General features: G+C 43.0%; 1 protein-coding gene across 27 annotated transcripts in view; it reads right to left on the reverse strand.

The window, feature by feature from the left end:
- The window catches only part of TTN (titin), a 249,366-nt gene that overhangs the window by 180,745 nt on the left and 46,114 nt on the right, over positions 1 to 22,507 (reverse strand). For all 27 annotated transcript variants that reach the window (XM_086750513.1, XM_086750508.1, XM_086750509.1 and 24 more), the window contains 24 exons: positions 12,029 to 12,307; positions 10,351 to 10,914; positions 9,662 to 9,943; positions 9,288 to 9,566; positions 8,652 to 8,930; positions 8,275 to 8,553; positions 7,864 to 8,151; positions 7,464 to 7,742; positions 7,081 to 7,362; positions 6,695 to 6,973; positions 6,306 to 6,584; positions 5,931 to 6,209; positions 5,525 to 5,812; positions 5,152 to 5,430; positions 4,735 to 5,016; positions 4,328 to 4,606; positions 3,919 to 4,197; positions 3,534 to 3,812; positions 3,077 to 3,364; positions 2,607 to 2,885; positions 2,133 to 2,414; positions 1,265 to 1,543; positions 875 to 1,156; positions 85 to 363 (listed from right to left, as the gene is read on the reverse strand). In XM_086750513.1, coding sequence (XP_086606639.1) covers positions 85 to 363; positions 875 to 1,156; positions 1,265 to 1,543; positions 2,133 to 2,414; positions 2,607 to 2,885; positions 3,077 to 3,364; positions 3,534 to 3,812; positions 3,919 to 4,197; positions 4,328 to 4,606; positions 4,735 to 5,016; positions 5,152 to 5,430; positions 5,525 to 5,812; positions 5,931 to 6,209; positions 6,306 to 6,584; positions 6,695 to 6,973; positions 7,081 to 7,362; positions 7,464 to 7,742; positions 7,864 to 8,151; positions 8,275 to 8,553; positions 8,652 to 8,930; positions 9,288 to 9,566; positions 9,662 to 9,943; positions 10,351 to 10,914; positions 12,029 to 12,307 — 7,023 coding nt within the window. The remainder of the gene's footprint in view (positions 1 to 84; positions 364 to 874; positions 1,157 to 1,264; positions 1,544 to 2,132; positions 2,415 to 2,606; positions 2,886 to 3,076; positions 3,365 to 3,533; positions 3,813 to 3,918; positions 4,198 to 4,327; positions 4,607 to 4,734; positions 5,017 to 5,151; positions 5,431 to 5,524; positions 5,813 to 5,930; positions 6,210 to 6,305; positions 6,585 to 6,694; positions 6,974 to 7,080; positions 7,363 to 7,463; positions 7,743 to 7,863; positions 8,152 to 8,274; positions 8,554 to 8,651; positions 8,931 to 9,287; positions 9,567 to 9,661; positions 9,944 to 10,350; positions 10,915 to 12,028; positions 12,308 to 22,507) is intronic.

Here is a 22,507-nt window from a genome sequence, read left to right on the forward strand (position 1 = left end):
GAAAACGAGGGAAAGAGTGGAAGAAAGGAAAGAGAACATGACAGAAATAAAGTTTTTGTAAAAGACAGAAGAGACCCAACCAACCTAAAACATCAACTGATGTTGTGCAACTGCTTTTCCCCACGTCGTTCTGCACTGCAAAAGTGTACAATCCACCATCTTCCTTTTCTGCATCCATAATTTTAAGTGTAGATACTTTATTGAGGAAAGTAATTCTGTATTTTTGGCTGCTGGTTAGCTCTTTGCCATCCTTGAACCACCCAGTGGAAAGCTCTGGGGTGCCTGCCACTTTGCACTCCAAAGTACAGATGTCTCCTATAGTAACTCTCATTGGCTCTGCTTTCTCTACAATGACTGCAGGCTCTGGAAGGAGAGATGGGTAACACGCATGGTGAAAGCAGGATTTGATTAATACTAGCTATAAGTATTATAGCACTATAAAATGGGGCTTACACAATTGATACTAAGGATATCTCAGCTTGGTGGGCCGGAGATTTTTTTCATCTATGTTTTTTCTACCCTTTATTCTACCCTAAACTGGAGATTTCAGATGCTCTCCACAATGAAGTTAAAATATTTTTACACACCTAGGAGAGAAATGCAACTCTGTTCCTCTCCAGGCAAGTGTGAGCAGAAGACATGACTTAGAAATCCAGTCAACTGGATCCCATCACAGTGCAGAGGCCTGTAGTTCCTTTCATCCCTATCCCTGGACAACTGGAAATAAGGAACCTGACTACTGCTTGATGGGGACACAAAGATTCTCGTTTGATTGCTTTGAACTCAGGGGCATAAGTAAAGCATACAGCTGACACTAAGTAGACAAGTTCCTAACTTTAAAAAAGTCTTTTATGAGCTTGAGCTTTTTACCAACCTAGAATAGTTAAGCTAGCCATGCACTCGCGACTTCCAGCATCATTTCTAATCTGGCAGATGTATTTTCCAGCATTGCTTGTCTCTGTGTGCAAAAGTTGTAAAGTTGCGATATTGTCCATAAATGTAATCTTCGTGTTTTCACTTTCTCTAATAATTTCCTCTTTGTCTTTAAGCCACTGGACAGAAATTGGCTGGGAGCCCTCCACTCTTGCTTGTAACTCTACTGGTTCACCAACCACAACAGTCATGCTGTTTATTTTAGTCAAGAACTTTGGTGGTTCTGAAGAAGAAATATACAGTTATAATAAATACTCAGAGTGTCTACATAAACAAGAGCAATGCAGTCCCACTGGGAACACTGCAGAAGGCATATGTGCCAATACTTTACCTTTCAGCTTCACAGTGCAAAAACAAGTGTCACTTCCAACGTCGTTCTGTGCTTTGCACTGATATTCACCAACATCTGCAGCTTCAACATTAAGAATGCGAACACTTGTATGGTAGTTTTTGGCTGTAACCTTATACTTCTTACTACTGCGGATTTGTCTCCTGTCTTTGTACCAGGTAACGTCAAATGGTGGTGTTCCTGAAATCTCACATTCAAGGCTAACCTCAGTTCCTTTGAGCATGTCTACTGGAGAGGGCTTCCTGCTAAAGACAGGAGGTTCTAACAAGGGAAGAAAGGAACATTTTTAGAAAGGAGTCTGGAGCTTTTTGACCAACAAACAGTTTACTGATATGCAACAAGACTGCTGAGATAATCAACAGAATGGGCAAGGACTTTCCTCATTTTCTGGGCTCATTATGAAATGATCTTGCAGATAGGTGAGCATTCAGAGCTCTTAGCTCTTCTGTAGAACAGACGAACAAAGGACTGACTTTTGGCAGAGAGGGTACAGGTCTTATTTAGCTGGTAGTAGTCTCAAATACAGGGTGTAAAACTGACACTGATCAGTTTGGGCCAGTTCTTTTTCTTCATATTTCAGCTCTTTAATATAACAATTCCCACTATGATCTGTCTTGGATGTTGACAATCATAGAACTGGAGAACACCTAGCTTAGGACTAATCGGCATTAAGAACATCTCTCTTCTTCAGGCCCTGGCAGAGGGAGTGAGGGGGCATTAAGAAACAAACATGACATAAAGAAAAAGGTAGTCTTGAAATAAGAAATTAATGTCTGTTTCTGTGGATTTCCAAGGGATAAAACCACCAGGGAAAAATAGGATGTAGTCAGAGAACAGGAGGACAGCTAACCTTTTACTGTGACTTTGGTGCTACAGCTGGCCTTGCCGGCAGGGTTGTGAGCTTCACAGATGTAGTCACCGCTGTCATCAATACTGAGATGATTCATTTCAAGCACAGCCACAGAGTCAATGAATGATGTCCGGAATTTTTCACTGGCAACAATTTCATGGTCGTTTCTGAACCACACTACTTTCATTTCTGGAGATCCACTTACTTTGCACTCAAGCCGGGCTGAGTCACCCTGCTTGACTACTTTTGTTGCCTCTAGCTTCTTAGAAAACTTGGGTGGTTCTAAAAAAACAGAAGGTCTGAATTAATACTGGAAAGAAAAGAGAAGGAAAAAGAGCCAAACAACTGCAGGCTGCAGACACACGATAGGGATTTCACTTGTCAGTGTATCAAAGATCACTGAGGTGGGCTTGGCAAAAAGGAAAGAAAAGAAATAGACAAAAAGACTACAACACAACAAGAAAGAGTGCACACCTGTTACCATCAGTGTTGTAGTGCAAGAGTCACTGCCAACGTCATTTGAAACGTGGCAAGTGTAGTGCCCACTCCTAGAAGTATCCACCGAATAGAGGGTTAGGAACCCAGTTGACCCTTCAATCCCAATGAAACAAGTTGGACCAGATACAAGTTCTAAGTCTTCTTTGAACCACTTTACAGTAAAGGGTGGTGTTCCTTTCAGTGTGGCTTTAAACTCCACGGTGGAATCTGGGATGGCTTGCTGGCTTTCAGGTTTTACTAAGAAGCTTGGTGGCTCTGCAGTTTTTAAGAAAAAGAAATATTCAATTGCATCAGAAATGTTGAAGAATGAAGAAAATTAGTGAGGTAAGCATGAAGATTAAGTTTTCAAAGTTAATATTAAGAGGTAAAAGAGTGTTATTAGCATAAGATTTAATGTACTTTCCCAGCATCTATCACAAAGAAGAAGTAGTAAAAGAGTTTCAAACCTTTCACAGTCAGGACAGCACTGCAAGAATCGTTCCCGGCAATGTTATAGACACTGCATGTGTAATTTGCACTGTCTGCCAGCTCTAGATTAGCAATCTCAAGTGACACAGTGTTCTCATGGCACAGGCTTCTATATTTTGCACTGTCAGTTATCTCTTTTCCATCCTTAAACCATTTTGCAGTAATGGGGAGTGACCCAGAAACTTTGCACTCCATTTGGATAGAAGATCCCAGAATGGTATCCTTTTTGGTTAGCTTTTTGATAAATGCAGGAGGAATTGATTGATCTGCCCAATACAAAAAAAAAAAAAAAAAAAAAAAAAAAAAAAAAAAAAAAGAAAGAAAAAAGGAAAAAACACACTGGTTACCTTCTTCCCTGTGTTTCACAAACAGAGATTGGTATTTTTTCATTCCCTCCCTGCTGGACTAGCAAATTTGTGAAATGACAATACAAACCTAGCACAGTCAGAACAGCTTCACAGGTGCTACTTCCGAAGTCATTTTCAACCTTAAAACTGTATGTACCACTATCCTCCTTTGATACAGGTTCAATCCTGAAACTGGCCACATTGTTTTCAAAGCTCATTGTGTAGTATCTACTGGGCAGGAGCTGTTTGCCATCCTTGTACCATCTTATTCGTAGCTCTGGTGTCCCAGCCACAGTACACTCCAAAGTCACAGGGTCTCTTTCAGTGACTTTAAGTGATTTAGCCTTTTCTATGATCCGTGCAGGCTCTGAGGTATAAAGTATATAAAAATGGCAGTTAGCTACACAGATAGGGGACTGACTTTCCAAGTACGCATCAAGGATAAGCTTGAAGGGTCAACACCTTGTACACACCTTGTACAAAAAGCAAAGCAAAGCATTTCTCCATGCCAGACTCATTCTTTGCCTGGCAGGTGTATCTCCCTCTGTGGCTGAGGTCAACATTGGTAAGTTTCAGTGTGACCACGCTGTTCTCAAAGGTAATGTGATGGTGCTCATCGTCTTCTAGTATTTTCTCATCTTTTATCCATGACACAGATAAGGGCTGAGCGCCTGCTATGACGCACTGGAAGAATGCAGTACCTTTCAAAATGCTAGTGACATTCTCCAGCTTCTTGACGAAGGACGGTGGTTCTGTATTTGTTGTTTGGAAGAGAAGTCATGGAAAGGGAAGAGGGGAAAGAGAGATCATATAAAGTCATCCTAGTCACTACAGTATAGCTAGGGGATGTAGTGTTTGGGGTATGCTTCCTAGAGGACTGACCTTTCAAACTGAGCCTTGTGCTGCAAGAACAGCTCCCAGCTTCATTTGATATAATACACTGATATTCACCAACATCTGAGACATCACAGTTAGTTACATTAAGAGTAAATGTTGATTCTTTGGTGGAGATGGCATATTTCTTGCTGCTGAACATCTCCTTATTGTTCTTCAGCCACTTCACCTCAAATGGAGAAGTACCAGTCACCTCACACTCGAGTGTGGCCTCCAAACCCTTCACTACCTCAGTGGGTCTCAACTCCCGAACAAATGTTGGAGGCTCTACAAAGAGAAATGAGGGGAAAGTAGATAGCAACCTTGAATAGTTTTGAGGGGAGAGGTCATCTCCCCTACTCCATCACCCTAGCTGTGTGGCATAGCTAGATGATGACAAAATGTTAAAAACCAACCTTTTACTTTCAGCTCGACGCTGCAGCTCTCACTACCTGCATCATTGTGGGCTTCACAAACATAAATTCCACTGTCTGACACTCTGGCTTGAGTGACTTTCAAAGTGGCTAAACCATCTACGAAGGAGATGCCGTACTTAGCTTGGTCAGTCACTTCATTCCCGTCCAGGTACCATGTGACGTGGATCTCTGGCGTGCCTACTACCTGGCACTCGAAAGTGGTGGACTGTCCTTCACGCAAAGCTACTACAGAAGTTGGCATCTGAATAAATCTGGGGGGCTCTAGAAGATGGACAGAAAGGGTGAGGCTTTATAATATTCAAGGTGGTTTGAAGAAATACAGGGGCTTCCTACCCCTTCCCCCTAAATTGCACAGAAAAATCAGAACCACAAAGATAAGAACATTGGGTTGCACACCTTTTACAAACAGAGCTGCTTTGCAAGTTGCAGTCCCCACATCATTGCTTATCTGACAAGTGTAGTTCCCAGAGTCAGATGTCCTAGCTGAGAAGAGCTCCAGTACACTAGATGTGTCATCCTTCCAGACAGATCGATTGGCTCCAGAGAGGAGCTCCTGGCTGTCTTTAAACCACTTTATCTGCAGAGGAGTAGAGCCTTTCACCAGCGCTTTGAACTGAACCCTAGCATTGGGCACAACCTCTTGGGACTGAGGTTTTTCCACAAAATACGGTGGTTCTGTAACATGTAAAAAGGAAGAAAGAGGATTACTCTGAGGTAGGGAAATTCCAAAATTATGAATGAGAGACCTAACACAAGAAAGAGCTCAAACCTTTGACTGTTAAGAACCCACTGCATTGGTTGCTTCCTGCCTTATTTGTTGCTTCACAGGTGTAAGAGCCACTGTCTGTGCCTTCCAGTTTATTGACTTCTAGAAATGCAGTATTATCATGGAAAGAGTATTTGTGCTTTTCACTTGCTGTTATTTCTTGGCCATCCTTATACCACTGGATACTTATAGGATGTGAACCAGACACTATGCACTCCAGGTGGACAAAAGACCCCTTGATGCTGTCCATTTTCTTGAGCTTTTTGGTGAATTTAGGTGGTATAATGAGATCTGTCGAAGACAGAGTAAAAAGACAAAGTACAAAATTCAACCATCATGGTGGCAGATGTCAGCTCAGGACAAAAGATTTTGAATGTAAAAACAATGATAAAAGAGAACTCATACACACCTAGGACATTAATGCTGGCAGAACAGCTACTGCTCCCAACATCATTGTGAACCTCAAAAACATATTCCCCACTATCTTTCTTTTCTGCATGAAGCACCTTTAGGACTGAGACAGTATCTGTAACACTGATCTTATATTTTGGGCCTAACGTCAGTTCCTTGCCGTCTTTGAACCATTTGGCTGTAATATCTTTTGTTCCTGAAAATTTACACTGCAAGGTTGCAGGGTCTCCCTCCGTCACATCTATTGATACGGCCTTGTCCACAATTGTAGCAGGTTCTGTAGTAAACAAGGAGATAAGAGTGTTAAGGGCACCTGTAAAAATCACAAGGGAATAGTCTGAGATAATTGCCAAGCCCTCAGGGTAGGACCAACCTTTGACAGTCAGCAGAGCAGAACATCTCTGAATTCCTGCCTCATTTTTAGCCTGACAGAAATATTTTCCATCATGTTTCAGCTCAATAGACCTCACCAGAAGAGTGGCAATGTTGTTCACAAAGGTCATTTTGATGTTGTTGTCTTCAATCACTTCATCATTGTCTTTCAGCCAGGACACGGTGATGGGCAAGGAGCCTTTAACAGCAGCCTGAAACACGACTGTGCCCCCTCGAAGGGAACTAATGTTTTCTATCCTCTTCAAGAACTGTGGAGGCTCTGGCAGGAAGAAAGTGGCTATGTGAGTATGGGTCTGGTGCATGACAGTGTGGCATGGAAACTACAGTGGGATAAGAGCATGCTAGTGGCATTCTGCACCTTGCACTAACCTTTCAGTGTCACCTCCGAACTGCAGAGGCAGCTCCCAACGTCGTTTGTTACTCTACACTGATACTCGCCAACATCAGAAGCATCAAACCTGAAAACGTGGAGGCTGATGAAAGATTTCTCAATGCTTATTCTATGCTTCTTACTGCTCCGCACAGGTTTATCATCTTTCACCCAAAACACTTCAAAGGGAGGTGTGCCAAGCACCTCACACTCCAAAACCACGTCAGAATCCTTCAAGACTTCCATGGATTGAAACTCTTTGCTAAAATAAGGTGACTCTACAGTGCAAAAGAGAGAGTGCAGTTTGTATTAATCATACATTCGAAGTCTGTAAAACTGCACTGAGTTTAAAGAGACAAACTGAGTGGCTGGATGTCACACACACCTTTGATTGTAACAACACTACTGCAAATATCTTTTCCAGCATCATTTTTGGCCTCACAAATATATTCCCCACTGTCTTCAGTCTCAGCTTCTGTAAGATGGAGTATTGCCAAGGATTTTGCAAAAGACATTCTGTATTTGTTACTCTCTTTTAGTTCTCTGTCATCCTTGAACCATGTGATTTTAATCTCAGGAGTACCAGTGACTTCACAGATCAGCTCAGCATATCCACCTTTCTTTACCAGATGGGTTGGCTCTAGCTTCTCCTTAAAGGCAGCAGGTTCTGTGGATTTAAAAAGATTGTTGAGGACAAAAAAAGGCAAGAAAGAGTGCCACTGGGTCAATCCAGCAGCTGGAAGGTTAAAACAGAGTAAGAACGCAAACCTTTCACAAACAAGTTTGCACTGCATGTTACTGAACCAGCTACATTGGAGACTTTGCAGGTGTATTTTCCTGAGTCTGTTGGTTTGACGGCGTAAAGCTCCAAGTAACTTGCTAATGCTTCTGTCATAATGTAGCAGGCTCCTCCTGTCACCAGCTCAGTATCACCTTTAAACCACTTCACTGTCAGTGGCGTTGTGCCTTTAAAGGTGCCTTTGAAACGTACAGTTGATGCAGGCAGTACATCTTGGGACTCTGGTTCTACAGTGAAGCTGGGTGGCTCTAGATTGCATTGAAAGGAAACAATTGTCAAAGAGTAAGACACATGGCCTGCATGTTGAGGAAGAAAAGTATTATCATATGAAAAGTAAAACTCCAAGAAATAGGAAACAAATTGCCTAACCTTTTATAAACAAAGTGCTACTGCTGTCTTTGCTACCAGCAGAGTTTGTGGCTCTGCAAATGTAGACCCCAGCATCACTTGCATCTAGGTGTTTTATTTCCAAAGATGCAGAGCCTTCTGCAAAGTGTACGGTGTACTTGGCACTTGAAGTGATCTCAGTGTCCTGCTTAAACCAAGAGACGGTCATTGGAAGAGAGCCTGAAATTTTGCAGTCTAGGCGGCACGAGGTGCTAATGATGCTGTCAATATTCTTCAGTGGTTTAGTAAAGAAGGGAGGGAGAGTGCGATCTGTTGAGAGTGGAAAAAATGAAAGAAACCAACACATGAGCAAAACAGTCATGCCGTTCTGCTTCTGGCTCTGTTGGGTTCAGAGCAGAGCAGCAGAGCTCTTTGCAAAGAGTCAGTACCAACCTAACACAGTGAAGCTGGTAGTACAAGAGCTGATGCCCACATCGTTGGATATCTCAAAGGTGTACTCGCCACTGTCCTGCATTTCAGTGGCATAAAACTTGAGCTGGGCAACATTATTTTTAAAGCTGATCCTATATTTTTTGCTGGCAGGTAGTGGCCTTCCGTCTTTGAACCATTTGGTTTTTAGCTCTGGAGTGCCTGTGACACTGTACTCCAAAATGGCTGGTTCTCCTGCTGTTACCTGGATCATGTCAGATTTTTCAATGATTTTGGCAGGTTCTACAACAGAATTAAACAGCTAGTGTTAAGGACAAAAGGAAATTGCTCTTCTTCTCAAGTGAGAGACAATGCAGGGATCACAGCATGACTCCACTGACCTTTCACTGCTAGTTCACCAAAGCAAGACTGACTTCCCGCATCATTCTCAGCCACGCAGGTGTATTTGCCACCAGAGCTCAGCTGGACACCAGTAATTTGCAGCGTTGCTAGACCATGTTCAAATGTCACTCTTATTTTGTTATCATCTTGAATAATGTCTTTGCCCTTCATCCACATCACAGAAATAGGCTGTGACCCTTTCACCACAGCCTGTAATGTAATACTGTCTCCCGCCAGAGCTGTCACATTTTCGATTTTCTTAACAAAAGATGGTGGTTCTAGTTCAAAGAAAAGAGAGAAGAAATACTCATCTGCTACCACATCATCCTATGAGATCTGCTGCTTAAAGACAGTTTTATGAGACAGTACATGCAGTACATGGTGCATCAGCTAAAGAGCAGGCAAGGAGAAGAGCTGCATTCCCTAATGCAGCTAATGCATGGCCCTTTGAGCTCAATATCCTTCAAATTCACAGGTTCGACACCACATAAGAGTTAAGATATACACAGAATTTTAAGAGAAGATCTCCCACCCCACCTCCCTAGCCACCCACAAATCCAAAGAAAAGATATTTTAAGAAATGAGAGATTCTTGCCAATCCCTTCAGTACGTGGAGTTTTCTCTTTGCCACTGACCTTTCAAGACATATGTTGCACTGCATATGCACTTCCCGACTTCATTAGCTATCATGCACTCGTATTCACCGACATCTGCACTATTGAATGAGGATACCTCCAGAGAAATAACAGCTTTCTGAGAGGTCAACCTGTATTTTTTACTACTGCGAATCTGTTTCTTGTCTTTGTACCAGCTAATCTCAAATGGTCCAGTGCCAGCAACCTCACACTGAAGAACGGTGTTTGTTCCCTTCACTACCTCCGCTGGTTCAAGTGTTCGGATGAAAGACGGAGGCTCTATAAAAGCAGCAAGAAATAATTAGTCACCCATGAAAAAAAAAAAAAAAAGAAAAGTTTTTCTCAAGAATGGACTGGCAGCAGCAAGAACAGACCTTTGACAACTACTTCAGTGGTGCAGCTGTCACTTCCAACCTCATTTACAGCTTCACATGAGTAACTCCCACTGTCATCAACTTTCATATCCATAATATCTAACACAGCCACAAAATTGCCAAAGGACATCCTGTGTGTGTTGCTTTCACGGATTTCCTTATTGTTCTTGAACCAAGTAACCTGAATTTCAGGAGATCCTTTTATTTTGCATTGAAGGCGTGCAGAGTCACCTGGTGTCAGTAAATAAGATGGATCGACCTTCTTCACAAAAGATGGTGGTTCTAAAAATAGGAGGAAAGAGGAAGGGAAAAGGGAAATGGAGAAAAGGAAAGAACGCTGAAATACAAAGCTTTGAAAGATTGGTTTCTAGCACAAGAACAAAACATGACTTCAGAAAAGATCAGCATAATCTTTGCTGAGCTGCGGTTCTTGTGGTTTCTTTTATTGTCTCTGTCCATCTCTTCTCTGCATGCAGGGACAATTCTTGGATCTGGCTGGTGAAAGAAATATTGAGGCAACACACAGTTCAGTGGAAGGCAGCAGGGAAAACAAACAAGAGTTGAATGGGCCTGATGGCAGGTCTGATAAGAGTTCACAGTGTGATTTCAGCCCAGAGAAGTCTTTTGCCTGCAAAAGAAATGGGGAACCCAAGAAGAGCAAAGGTAAAGGGAGCATGGGACTATCTTACCTCTGACTGTGACGCTGGCAGAAGAGGAGCTGCTTCCTGCCTCGTTTGAGGCAGTGCACACATAATGGCCTGAATCCTTGAGCTTAGCCAGAGGAATCTCAAGCGAGGCTATTTTGTCTTCAAAGTAAATCTTATAATCTCTGCCTGGAGGGATTTTGTTTCCATCCTTTGTCCACCCTACTGTTACTTTCCTGTCTTCATCTACCTGACATTCAAGACGTATTTTTTTATTGACTGCTGATTGAACTGACTGCAAAACTTTAATGAAGTGAGGCTTGTCTATAATGACCATTTCAGCCTGGCAAATGTCAGCTCCAAACTTGTTGGAAGCTTTGCAAGTATAAACCCCTCTGTCACCAGTGGTGAGAAGGGAAATTTCTAACACATGTTTATTTTCCACTTTGGAGATCTTGTGGCGGTCTGTAGATGAAATGGTGGCGCCATCTTTCTGCCAGGCGACATCGATGACTGGAGTGCCCGAAACAGTACACAGGAACTTGGCACTTTTGCCCACAAAAGTAGTGATAGATTCAGGCCTGGTAAGAAACGTTGGTGGAAGTGCTTCTGCAAAACAAAGAGGTTCAATATTATCCAGAGGTAAGGATCAGAGCAAATGCTCTTTCTCCACGTTTGCTGGGGACAGAGAGAAAGAGGGGCCAGTTTGTCACTGGACATTATTAAGCAAAAGAAGCCAGCAGTGAAGGAGATAAGAGGTGTTAAAGATTATGAATTATGGCGCTTAGTTTTGTACTGCTTGGGTCTGTACATTGCTCCAGAACTTGCAGGCATTTTGAATCTCTGAAGCAATTTACAAACTAAAGGAAAATACACCAAAAGCCAGAACTTTCTCCTGCAAGACTGACATGTTTGTGCACCATTCTCTCAAGATGGACAGATTTACATGCATTTCATAGTTTGTGCATCTTTTAGTCTCTAGCATCTGGAATTTAGCAAAGACCATGTAAAGACTCCTCCCACAAAGAGAAAAGTCAGAGTAAAAAAATCACCATACACTAAAAGTCCAAAAGATGGTTTTTGTTTTGGTTTGGTTTTTTTTCAGGGAAAAAAAAAAAAAAAAAAAGAGAAGAGAAACTTATAGCTCTCAATAGACAAAAAAAGTTTGCAAATTGAACCATCTTTAACTCTCTTTTGTTTGTTTAAGAAGATTTGTTTCCCCAGTACACCGAGTTCTCTGGCCACAGCACACAGATGTTCAGGTGTGCATAGCTGCATAGCCTGCCTCACAAGTATAGCTGCAGGATAAACATAGGGTGCTAAGAAGATTGCACAGTGATTATTACAAGAAAGAAATCAATTTGTAAATGTATGTTTTCTTCTTGTCTAGAAGTTGAATAAACCTTCTTCAAGAATATATTCACAAACCAATCCCATTCTGTTAATGATCTAGTTCCTCTCACTCTCTCTTTCCCCCTTCTTTCTTCCTTTCTGAAACTTTTCACATTAATTCCCCTTTCTAGGTACAGAAAGCATCTAATAGCAGCATTCTCAACAAGTATTATTTCTCAGTGCTTATGCCTCCCAAAATTTGGTATGGATTATGTATAAAAATGGCAATCAAGAGTCCTACCATAAACATTTGTATGTATAGCAGTGAAAGCATTACAATATACCAAGATATTCTGTGGAGAAGGAAAAGTGTTTGGAACTCTGTACTTACCAGTTACTGTTAAAACAGCTGTAGAGCTTACACTGCCATGCTGATTGGAAGCCTTACAGCTATACTCTCCACAGTCAACAACCTGAGGTCTCGGGATCTCCAGTGTAGAGAGGTAGTTGGAGGTGCGAATGGAGTATTTGTCTCCATCATATATCTCTCGGCCAGCTTTGTACCACTGGAACTTGACATTGGGAGTAGTCTCTACCTCACAGGTAAATTTGGCCATGTGATTTACGGCCACCTCCAGAGATTCAAGCCTCCGCCTCAGGATCGGTGCAACTGAAATCAAAAGCAGAGGGTAACTCAAAGCCATGCCTGCTGACATTCTGGAAAATAACAATGAAGTGACAGACTAGGAAAAAAAAAAAAAAAAGGAAAAAAAAAAGTAGTTTTCAGGCAATCCACATAAAGTGACTGTAAAAGAAAAAGATATCTGTAAGAAATGAAAGCAGTACCAGGCTCAGTGGACAAATGCTGTTATGGTGCACAGGTGCATAATGACATCAGGAAACACAGTGGTGATATTGGAAACACAATGTGCAATAGCAATGCACAATAACAATGTGGTACAAACATATCCCACGCTATCCCAAGGCTGTGAGAAATTATGATGTGATTGAGAAATTGTGCTGAAACTGTGCAATGACTCTAAAGAGTAACAGAGAGTGCAGCAGTGAGAAAAATGGGAAGAGCAGGTCCACTTCACAGGCAGCAATGGGAAGAAGTGGTCAGGACTGAGAGTTTGTCCTGACCATGCTTGTGTTATGAGAACAGGAAGTAACAAAGTTCCTGAACAAAGACTCAGGTGATGGAAGTGAGAGACTTGGCAAAGTGCTAAAAGGAGACCATAAATCCAGAGAGAAAGGGGGCCCTCTGATCAGTGGTGTGATGATACTAATATTGCATCTGTATCCAAATATACAGACACATAGTAGGGCAGTTTCATTAGTAAAGCAGTGTATTAGAAAGGCAGTATTTTATCCCCATAATCCAACCTCTTTTAACAACTGTGAGTTTTGCTGCTGTTGCTGTTTTTCCACTTTGATTCAGTGCCTCACAGGTGTACTCTCCTTGGTGAATCTCCCCGCAGACTTTGCTTATTACTAGTGTGTACGTGTCCTGATCTTGCAAACACTTGAATTTGTTGCCTGAAGACACCAGTTTACCCTCAAAGTACCAGTTCACCTCTCTGACATTTGTTATGACAGACACCAGACTGACACTCTCCCCTTCCTCCACAACAGTGTTGACCAGTTTGCTGTGTATGACAGGATAACTCTCTTTGCCCAGCTCATCCTCTGTCTTCCCAGCTCTAGTTTCCAGACTCTCTCTGCCCTCCTCCTCACATATTTCTTCCCTTTTCTCTTTCTTTTTCAGTATTTCTGTGTGAGTCTCAATGGGAACACTGGCAGAGGCTACATCAGCAGTGGCTGCAGCTGCACCGACATCCTTGATTTGACCATGTCCAGTCAAAGTGTTGATTACTTGTGCAGACAAAGGCTGCTGCAGGGGTATTTCTGCCTCTCTAGTCCTCTCAGCCTGCTGGGGCTCCAGCTCAGAGGTTTCATCACAGGATTTTCCTGAGAGAAGTGGACTGGAATGGACTGGCAATGCTTTGGATTTTTCATCTGTCAAAAGATGTTTTTCTTCGCAAATAAGAGAATAGAAAGCCTCCTTCAAGACCATCGTCTGGTCAGCTGTTTGAATGCTGACTTCTCCCAAGGAAACTGGGATTTCTATGGGACTGAGTCCTCCTGTGGTCACCACATAGGTACATAGAGTGTGTTTATGTTCCTTGGTGATGTTTATTGTCTGTACTTCAACGTTTTCTTTATCAGCCAACCATTCTGAAAACAAGAGGTTTTGCTCACTTACCACTGCAGCTTTCAGTGCATTTCTAATTTGAGACTTTATGTCTAAGTTGCAGCTCTTGGGAACCTGAGCAGTGAGCCGGCTCTCTTTGTGGAGGACTTGGCTTGGCTGGAGCTGGGGAGTGTACATTGTTTCATGGGGTTGTCTCCCTGCCCTTGGACACTGCCTAAGTGGGCTGGCAAGATCAACGATATGTTCCTCCTGCAGGGGCTGGTTTTCTTCTAGCAGCAAGGGAAATCTCACAGCCTGTCCCTCGTAGATTCTTGCAACAAAATCTTCCTCTGCTGCTTCCAGAGAAGAAATGTTCTCCAGGTGGAGAGCTTGGCACTCAGTGAAGGCCAATTCAGAGGGAAATCTGTGTTCAGCCTTTGGCTCACCTTGCATTGCCTGGAAGCCCTCAAGGACCTGGATATTGTCACCATCTATGGTACGGCTCTCAATGGTACTTGAAACCTGTAGAAGGGCTTGAGAAGTCTCTGTCTTCAGGGCAGCCATTTGCTCTACTGTCTTGGGGATGACTTGCTCTTTGGGCAAGGGTGTCTGTGCAGCTACAGTCCCAAGGCAGCCCAGCAGCTGTGTCTCCATTGCTGCTGCAGGTACCCCACCCTGGGGGCCAGCAGGAAGGGTTTGCAGTGGCTCTGCCAGAAGCCTGCTGCTCTCTTGTGTTGTGGCCACCTGGGCGAACATCTCTTCAACGCTCTGTGAAGCCAGGCAGGCTGGTGGCAGGCCAGGCAAGATGTCCTCCCTGGGTAGCACGTGTTCTGCCTGGTTCGTCTGGAGCTGAAGGAGGGCCTGGGGCTCCCTCATGGCTTCAAGGTTGAGTGCTCCTTCCATAGCAGGAAGCTCGCCAGCCTCCTCGTATAAGGGGCTTTGGTCCTCTGCCACCGCAGAGTGCTGCAAGGCTGGGCTCTGCCTGCACACAGCATGCTCCTCAGGCAGCACAAGGAGCTCAACAGAGCAAGTGGCCTCGCCCAGGGCGCTCACCGCCCTGCACATGTAGAGCCCAGTGTCCTCCTCCACGCACTCCTGCACTGTCAGGGAGCCTGAGCCATCAGAATTGTGAGCAACAGAACGACGTGCATCAGAGAAGACCTGCTCACTCCCCTTGAACCACTGCACATCAGGGCAGGGCTCCCCAGCCACAGTGTACTCAAAGGTTGCGGTGAGGCCCACTGCACACTGCATGTTGTCCGGCTCCTTGGCAAAGCAAGGGACCCCTGGTATTCGCTGCCGCACGCGGAGGTGGGCGCTGCATGTGGTCTCACCATGCACATTGCTGGCCACGCACTTGTACTCACCCTCATCCTGCATTCCCACGTATGGGAGGATGAGGCTGTGGTCATTGCCTGCAAACACTAACTTACAGTCCACAGATGAGGTTAGCTTCATACTGTTGAAAAACCACTGGATCTGGGGTGTGGGGCTGCCAGTAACAGTAACAGAGAGCCTAGCTACATCTCCTTGCCAGACTTCAACATTTGAGACCTGCTTGAGGAAAACAGGGGCTTTACCCCCCTCCTCCATTTTCATCTTTGCTTTGCTGGAATAAACTGGCTTTTCAGGCTCAAATTCAAGTGTTTTCTCTCTATCAGGCAACTGAAGGCCGCTGCTGTAGCCTTCACTTCTTCCTTCCTCAGAAGACACAATAAGAGAGCTAGCGATGTCTGTATGGAAAAAAAAATTGTTTAGTTTTACTAGAATGTTTAAGAGAACACCCGTAGATAGCAATAAACAGTGTCAGTGCAACTATTTTTGCATATCTGGAGGCTTTGTCAATACCGTATAGCAGTTAACAATGAACATGAGGTCCTCTTGCTGTCAAATACACACCTGTTGAAAACAGCAAGACATGCTGTGCTGTCAGGTTACTTATGAACTTCCCACCTGGACCAACATGGGTGTCTCATTAAACCTGACAGCACAATATGGGTTTGGCATGCCTTCAGGGTATACAGTGCAAGTAACAGTCAAGTAACATTGGTGCATTTCACAAATATAATCAAAGTGGGATGTGCCATATGTATTTGTATGTACACTCATACAAACAAGTACAGCAGAGCAGTGCTAAGACCCTGTTTTAATTCAAAACACCAAGAAAAATCAGAATGCCAGAATTAAGACTGGAAAAATAACACAAACTTTTCAGTGCACAACATTTCTTCTGATGCAGTTAGTTCATCTCTTTCAACTCAATCTTTTATCTAACACACTCAGATAGTACCTCTCCCTTACCAGCTTTGTCCTGTTTTTGTTATTAGCCCCTTATGCTTACAACACTGTTATTACTAAAATCACCAGTTTGCAGCCTTGATTTAATGTCATTGATTTAAATCTGTGCTTTTAAACTCGAACTTGTCACAATGCTGCGTGTTAAAGCTCCCACAACACCAGAGAAAAAGAGGACAGAGCACTTTAAGGTTTTTCTTTTTCTTGCCTTTGTGAATTTAGACATTTATGTGTTGGACCACTTTGTTCTAATAGTGGTTTAAAAAGGAAGCAGACATCAACAACATGTCATGTGCTGCAGACACTTGACACTAGAAACATCAGTGGAATCTGAGACGTTCAGGAACAGAACAAGCCATTCATGAGAAGCACAGGGCAAAAAAAAAACCTGTTGCAAATCAAATCCTGTTGTCCTCACTGAGTCAAGTTTGCTCAGTTAAGGCCCACAGTATTTGATGCTGGAAAGATACGAAAGTTGTTAAAAAAGAATAAAAGAAGTGTGAGTGGATAAATGTCTCCAAGCACTCTAATGATGAATCTTGATAAGTCTCTCAATTATAGTGTCTTAAATTCCAAAACTTATTGTGAGATGATGATAACTTTTACTGCACTCCAATAAGAACTATAAAGAAGAACAGAATATGTCATACTCAATTCTTTCTCATCAGCTTTAGCAGTTCTTAATCTTGCCACAAATACCATAATACAGCACATGCATACAGTGACTAACTGCAAAGAAGAGATGCTTAAGTAAAAAAAAAAAAAAAAAAAATTACACTAGTCCTTCAGTATTACCTACCAGCCTTATTAAAGCAGTAAGGCAATTTCCCCAGAAATACAATGCGCTAGTGAATTTGAGAATGGGTGGCAGAATTGGGCCCATAATAAAGTATAAGAATTGCAGAATGGAACCTATGCTAACACACGTGAGAATGATTTATATATGGGAATGTGGCAAAAATAATGCACTGTTGTGTGTTCATGACAGAAAAACTATACAGATACTTTCTCACATTTTAGCTACATCTGTGAAATGAATAAAGTACAAGAAGCGATGTACTTAAATAATTTACATATTTATTTCACAAATGAACCATACATGTTAACATTCAATACACACTGATGACAAACAAATACAATTCATTCTTTCTTAAAGGTACTTGGTTTGTAGAAATGAAGACAACATTAAATCTGACAATGAAATAGTGAGCTTTGTAATTCCTATGAAAATACAAAATTTTGAGGAAAGATGGTCAATCATGGCTTTAAGCTATACCAGTTGCCCCAGAGTATATCTATTCAAAACCAGAATTACTCCAGATTTATGTCATTGTAGCTTAGGTGAGACTTTCTCTCTCCAAAAGCACATGATACTGCTCCTGGCTAATATGTGAAACAAACCAAGACTTCTAAACTCACATAAACCACAAACACTACTACACAGGTAGAGATAAAGATGCTTGGCCATATATTTCAGATGTGAACATTAACTTGGACCTATTTGGCTTGTAGCTTCAAAAACAAGTCATGGGCTTGTTTCTAGTAAAAAATTTGAATTTATTTACATGCAAATTAAATGCTTATCATAATTGCTTAGGACCTAACCAAAGGGCCTCCGACCTCTTTGGTTTCAGACCTAAAAGACCCCTCGTGTCACAGCTGACATATAACATCAGACAATTCATGCCATCTTCTCCAAGGACCACTGCCATCCAATGAATCAGTTAGTGCTACACATCTACACAAGGAATGAATTAAGGACACCTTATGAAGTAATTATTTCCTAGCACAACGTTGGGTCAGACACTCATGCTTCTCTTCCCTACCACCATTACCTGTGAGAAATCACAATTATCTCTGCCTGTTAACAACATACAAATCTTAGATATTTATCAAGGGGTCATGATTGGGAGGAAACGGAAGTGACACACTGGTATTAGCTGAACTACTCCAGTCATTTTCCCCAAGTACTGGGTCATTAGAACTTGCCACTCCTGACTTTAAGTTTATATCGGGCAACACAACTGGGCAAAGTGAATCTTTTGATCAAAAATTACTATCCCAGGTGAGGGATGGGACAGTCTTAAAGACTGAGTTTTTGAGGCATGCTGATCTCACCGTGAGGACACATCAAACTCAGAAATAGGAACATGCATGAACATAACTGAATGTACTATAGAAATAGTTCTTTATGCTTAAAATCACCATTCTCCTTAAAGCAGTTTGCAAGCAACTGACAGTAATTTGTAAATAACTGGAAGATCCTCATGAACTTTTAACATAGTTTCTTAATCAATTTATCAATGTTTATGATATTTATGACCTGGTTCTGATTTAATTATGTCAGCTACTGCTGATTCATCATCCTAAATATTAGCATTATTTAAAACACAAAAATATATAATCACATTGAGAATGTTAATGTAAAAATCTCTTCTGCTGAGAAAATGCCACAGATAGCAATTGAATGTATTCTGCTTATTTCTGGTCATCTTAACACATAGGACACTTAATTTTTACTAATTTAAAAAAAAAAAAAGAAAAAAGGAATATGTAGAGATTTAGTTCTAATGTGAAACAAATATTGCATTAAAATCTCTCACTTTTTAACTAATATATATATTATGAATGACACTGGAATATGGGGAAAACCAAATTATTTTAATGAATTTACAGTTACATCATAGATTTAGTATGCTCCCTCTCCTTTCACTTTAACTTCTAAAGATACAGTACAAAACACGTTTTCATGTTTATTACTTGGTAATAGAGAAAAAAATCCTGTCCAGTCTCTACTAACACAAAACTTTCATTTTCTTCCCATTGTGTTGCTTTTCTTTGCAACAGCATAATTCCATTGACTTTAAAAAAAAGTCATTTAATTCCATAGGTCAGTAGAATTAGGCCCACGGATCTAAGAATTTTGCAGTGACAGAAACTGTAAACACAGGATTTGAATCAATGAGACTCACATGTTCTGACACAACATTGTGAGAAGGGGGAATATCAATTTAAGGAGTTATTTCACAGAACTAAAACAAAACTAAAGAGGAAGCATAAGTTAGTACTCCATACCTTTAAGTTACAAGAAAAAAAAAGTAGTTTCTACATTTTCAGGTGATTTCTAGCCTGCATAAACCAATAATGATTGTACTGTTACAGACACACAGGACTATGTACACTATATGAAAAAAAAAATTAGTCCTACATAAATGAGTGTCATTTAAAATATCTTTACAAGAATGAGTAAGGAGCTTGGAAGGAGCCTGAAATACACCTCTGTGCAGAAAGTGTGTACAAGACCTATGCACAAATTAAATCTCACTTAAATTCCCCAATGAAGGCACGTTTAAGTGAGATACAAATATACCCACATAAAGTGGTTTTCATCCCTAAAGAGATGAAAAAGAATGCCCCTAAAATGAGTGCTGTACTTTTACCTGCAGAGAATAACAGCATAAAAACATTTAGTGTTTCAAAAGAGACTCTGAAATTGATTATGGAAATTCAGTATAATGTTAACACAGCACAAGTCTCAGCAGTTCCTGCCCTGTTAGTAGCTATACACTTGTACTGCCCACTGTCATTTTGCATCAAGTTTTCAATAGTAAGGCTATGAGAGCCCTCTTGCTCTTCCTGCACACAGTACCTGTCCCCTTCCAACAACACCTCATCCTTGTACCAGCAGACACTTGGGTGGGGGGAACCAGTCACAAGACACTGGAAGCGTGCTGAGGCACCTACAAATGTACTGTAGTCAGAAATGAGCCTCAGAAATTTGGGAGGAGCTTCTGTGACCTGGAACTCAAAGCTGCAGCTCTCTGAGTCCTCTGCCCTAAACTCAACCCGTTCCTCTTGGGATGGCTCCGCAAACACATCAAAACTAATGTTGACACACTTCTCCCCTTCTGCTTCTTGCTCCTCTTGAGTCACCGCAAGCAGTCGGACCGCTTTCTCTGAGTCATCTATGTGTGGCTCGAACTCAAACTCCAGCTCTATTTCTGCCTGGTCACCTGGTCTCACAGTCTTATGCAAAGGCAAGTCACACTTCTGGGACCTGTGTGGTTCACCGCCTGTGACTGTCTCTCTGCTCCCCTTAGCACTTGCTCCCTCCTGAGCCATAACTACAAGGGACCCTTTGCACATTGCTTCTCCCAGCCTATTGACTGCCCGACAGTGATACCAGCCACCATCAGAAGGACCTACATTTTCAACCTTCAGACTGTGAAGCCCCTCCTTCTGACTCACAACATATTTCCCTGTGGCAGGTGTCACACAGGTGTCGCCTCTGAACCACTGCACTACTGGGACAGGAGTACCTGTTACCACACACTCAAACACTGCCTCCAAGCCTTCTGTCACCTCAACATCTGCAAAGGGCACAGCAAAGCGGGGAGGCATTTCAGTAACTTGGAAATCAATTTTTATATCCTCATTTTCCTCTGCAGCCAAGCCGGCAGCTTGCTCCAACAAGGCAAGTGGAAGGACATCCAGGGAAACCACCATGCTCTTCTTATCTGGGCTAAACTCAGGACTGGTTATGATTTTGACCTGTTTCTCAAACTCCTTCACCTCATTTTCATCCAGCTCTACTTCCAGGAGGATTTCCTGTGGTGAAGGTGACCTTGAAGATGTGTTTTGCTCCATGTCAAAGTGTATAACATGCTGGTGAGTGACAGGGGGTGGCAGTGCTAGTGAACGCCCATCTTCAGACAAAACTTCCACCTGCGCGATACTTTTAGCTTCCCCAACAATGTTCACTGCATGGCACAGATACTGTCCTCCATCAGCTTTCTGGACGTTAGTGATCTCCAGCATGCATTTTTCCCCATCCTGCTCTATCCGCACTCTCTCATCCAACTCCAAAAGAGATTTATTATGATACCATTTCACCCCCGGCTTAGGCACACCCACCACCTCAGCCACAAAGCTCAGCGTACTGCCCTCAAACAGCCTCATCCTGGTCAACGCCTTGAGGAATGCAGGTGGCATCTGCCTGCCTGATGGCTCCAGGGCTTCACAGGGGGTCCTAAACACCTCAGCCTGTGGCTGGTCTGGAGGCCTCTGCCTTATCTCACAGAGAGGGAGCATGGCCAAGGCATCCATATACTCCCCAGTGGGTGTTCGGTAGCGTTCTGGTGGCGTGCTATCTCCTGATAAAGAGCAGGGTCTGTCAAAGGGTGTGAAGTAGTGTTCCGAGGGCACGTTGCATTTTGAACCCTCAGAGGATGCGGAGTAGTGCTCAGGCGGTGTGCCATACTCTGAGCCCTCAGATGGTGTGGAGTAGCGCTCAGGCGGCGTGCTGTACTCTGAGCCCTCAGATGGTGTGGAGTAGCGCTCAGGCGGCGTGCTGTACTCTGAGCCCTCAGATGGTGTGGAGTAGCGCTCAGGCGGCGTGCTGTACTCTGAGCCCTCAGATGGTGTGGAATAGCGCTCGGGTGGCGTGCTGTGCCCTGAGCCCTCAGACGGTGTGGAGTAGCGCTCGGGTGGCGTGCTGTGCCCTGAGCCCTCAGATGGTGTGGAGTAGCGCTCACGTGGCGTGCTGTGCCCTGAGCCTTCAGATGGTGTGGAGTAGCGCTCGGGTGGCGTGCTGTACTCTGAGCCCTCAGATGGTGTGGAGTAGCGTTCAGGCGTGCTAAGTGGTGTGTGGTAGGATGCTGATGAAGCAGTTTCAAAGATCTCCACTGAGGAGGGAGGTGTGTAGAAGCGGTCCGAATCAGGTGACTCCTCCCCGCTCCCGCTCTCCAGCTCTATAGACATTTCTGACTCAGGAGAAAAGGGCCGGGCGAGTTCCTGCTGGTTGTTGTAATAGTCATAAACCGTGCTGAAGGTAACCTCCTCCACTTCCAGTAAAGTGATGATCTCTCGCTCCTTCTGAGCTGCCCCTTTGAGATCTGGAGTTTCCTGCATCCCAGTTGACCTTAAATACTTGGCCAGGGACAAGTCAGGCTCCAGCTCTGAGGCTTGAACGGCAGTGGGCCCTGTAGAAATTTCCTCCCACAGTCCTCCTCCATCCAGGCTATTCTCAGAGGCTTCCTCAGTGGGAGTTCTCTTCTTGCCCCAGGACTCCTTTCTTTGCTCTTTCTGTGTTACAGGATCATCCATTATTAAACCAAGTAAGAGTTGTCCAAAAGAGAAACCCTTGGTTGTGTTTGGTTCCTGTTGGGTGTCCTTGAGCATCTCCTCAGGGGAATCTGTACTTTCTGTCTCATTGATGGAGCTGCTAATTCCTGTCTCTAAGACCTTTTCTATCCCAGAACTGTGTTCCTCCTCAACCTGATGTCCCGTCTGGGGTTTCTTTTCACATGCAGCTTTTTTCAAGTCAATGATGAAGCTGTCACTCTGGGAGTCTGTGGTCTCCAGTCGTTCCCCACTCTCCCA

The sequence above is a fragment of the Chlamydotis macqueenii genome, chromosome 6, assembly GCF_036417535.1.
Source record: "Chlamydotis macqueenii isolate bChlMac1 chromosome 6, bChlMac1.mat, whole genome shotgun sequence".
NCBI classification, from domain to species: domain Eukaryota; kingdom Metazoa; phylum Chordata; class Aves; order Otidiformes; family Otididae; genus Chlamydotis; species Chlamydotis macqueenii.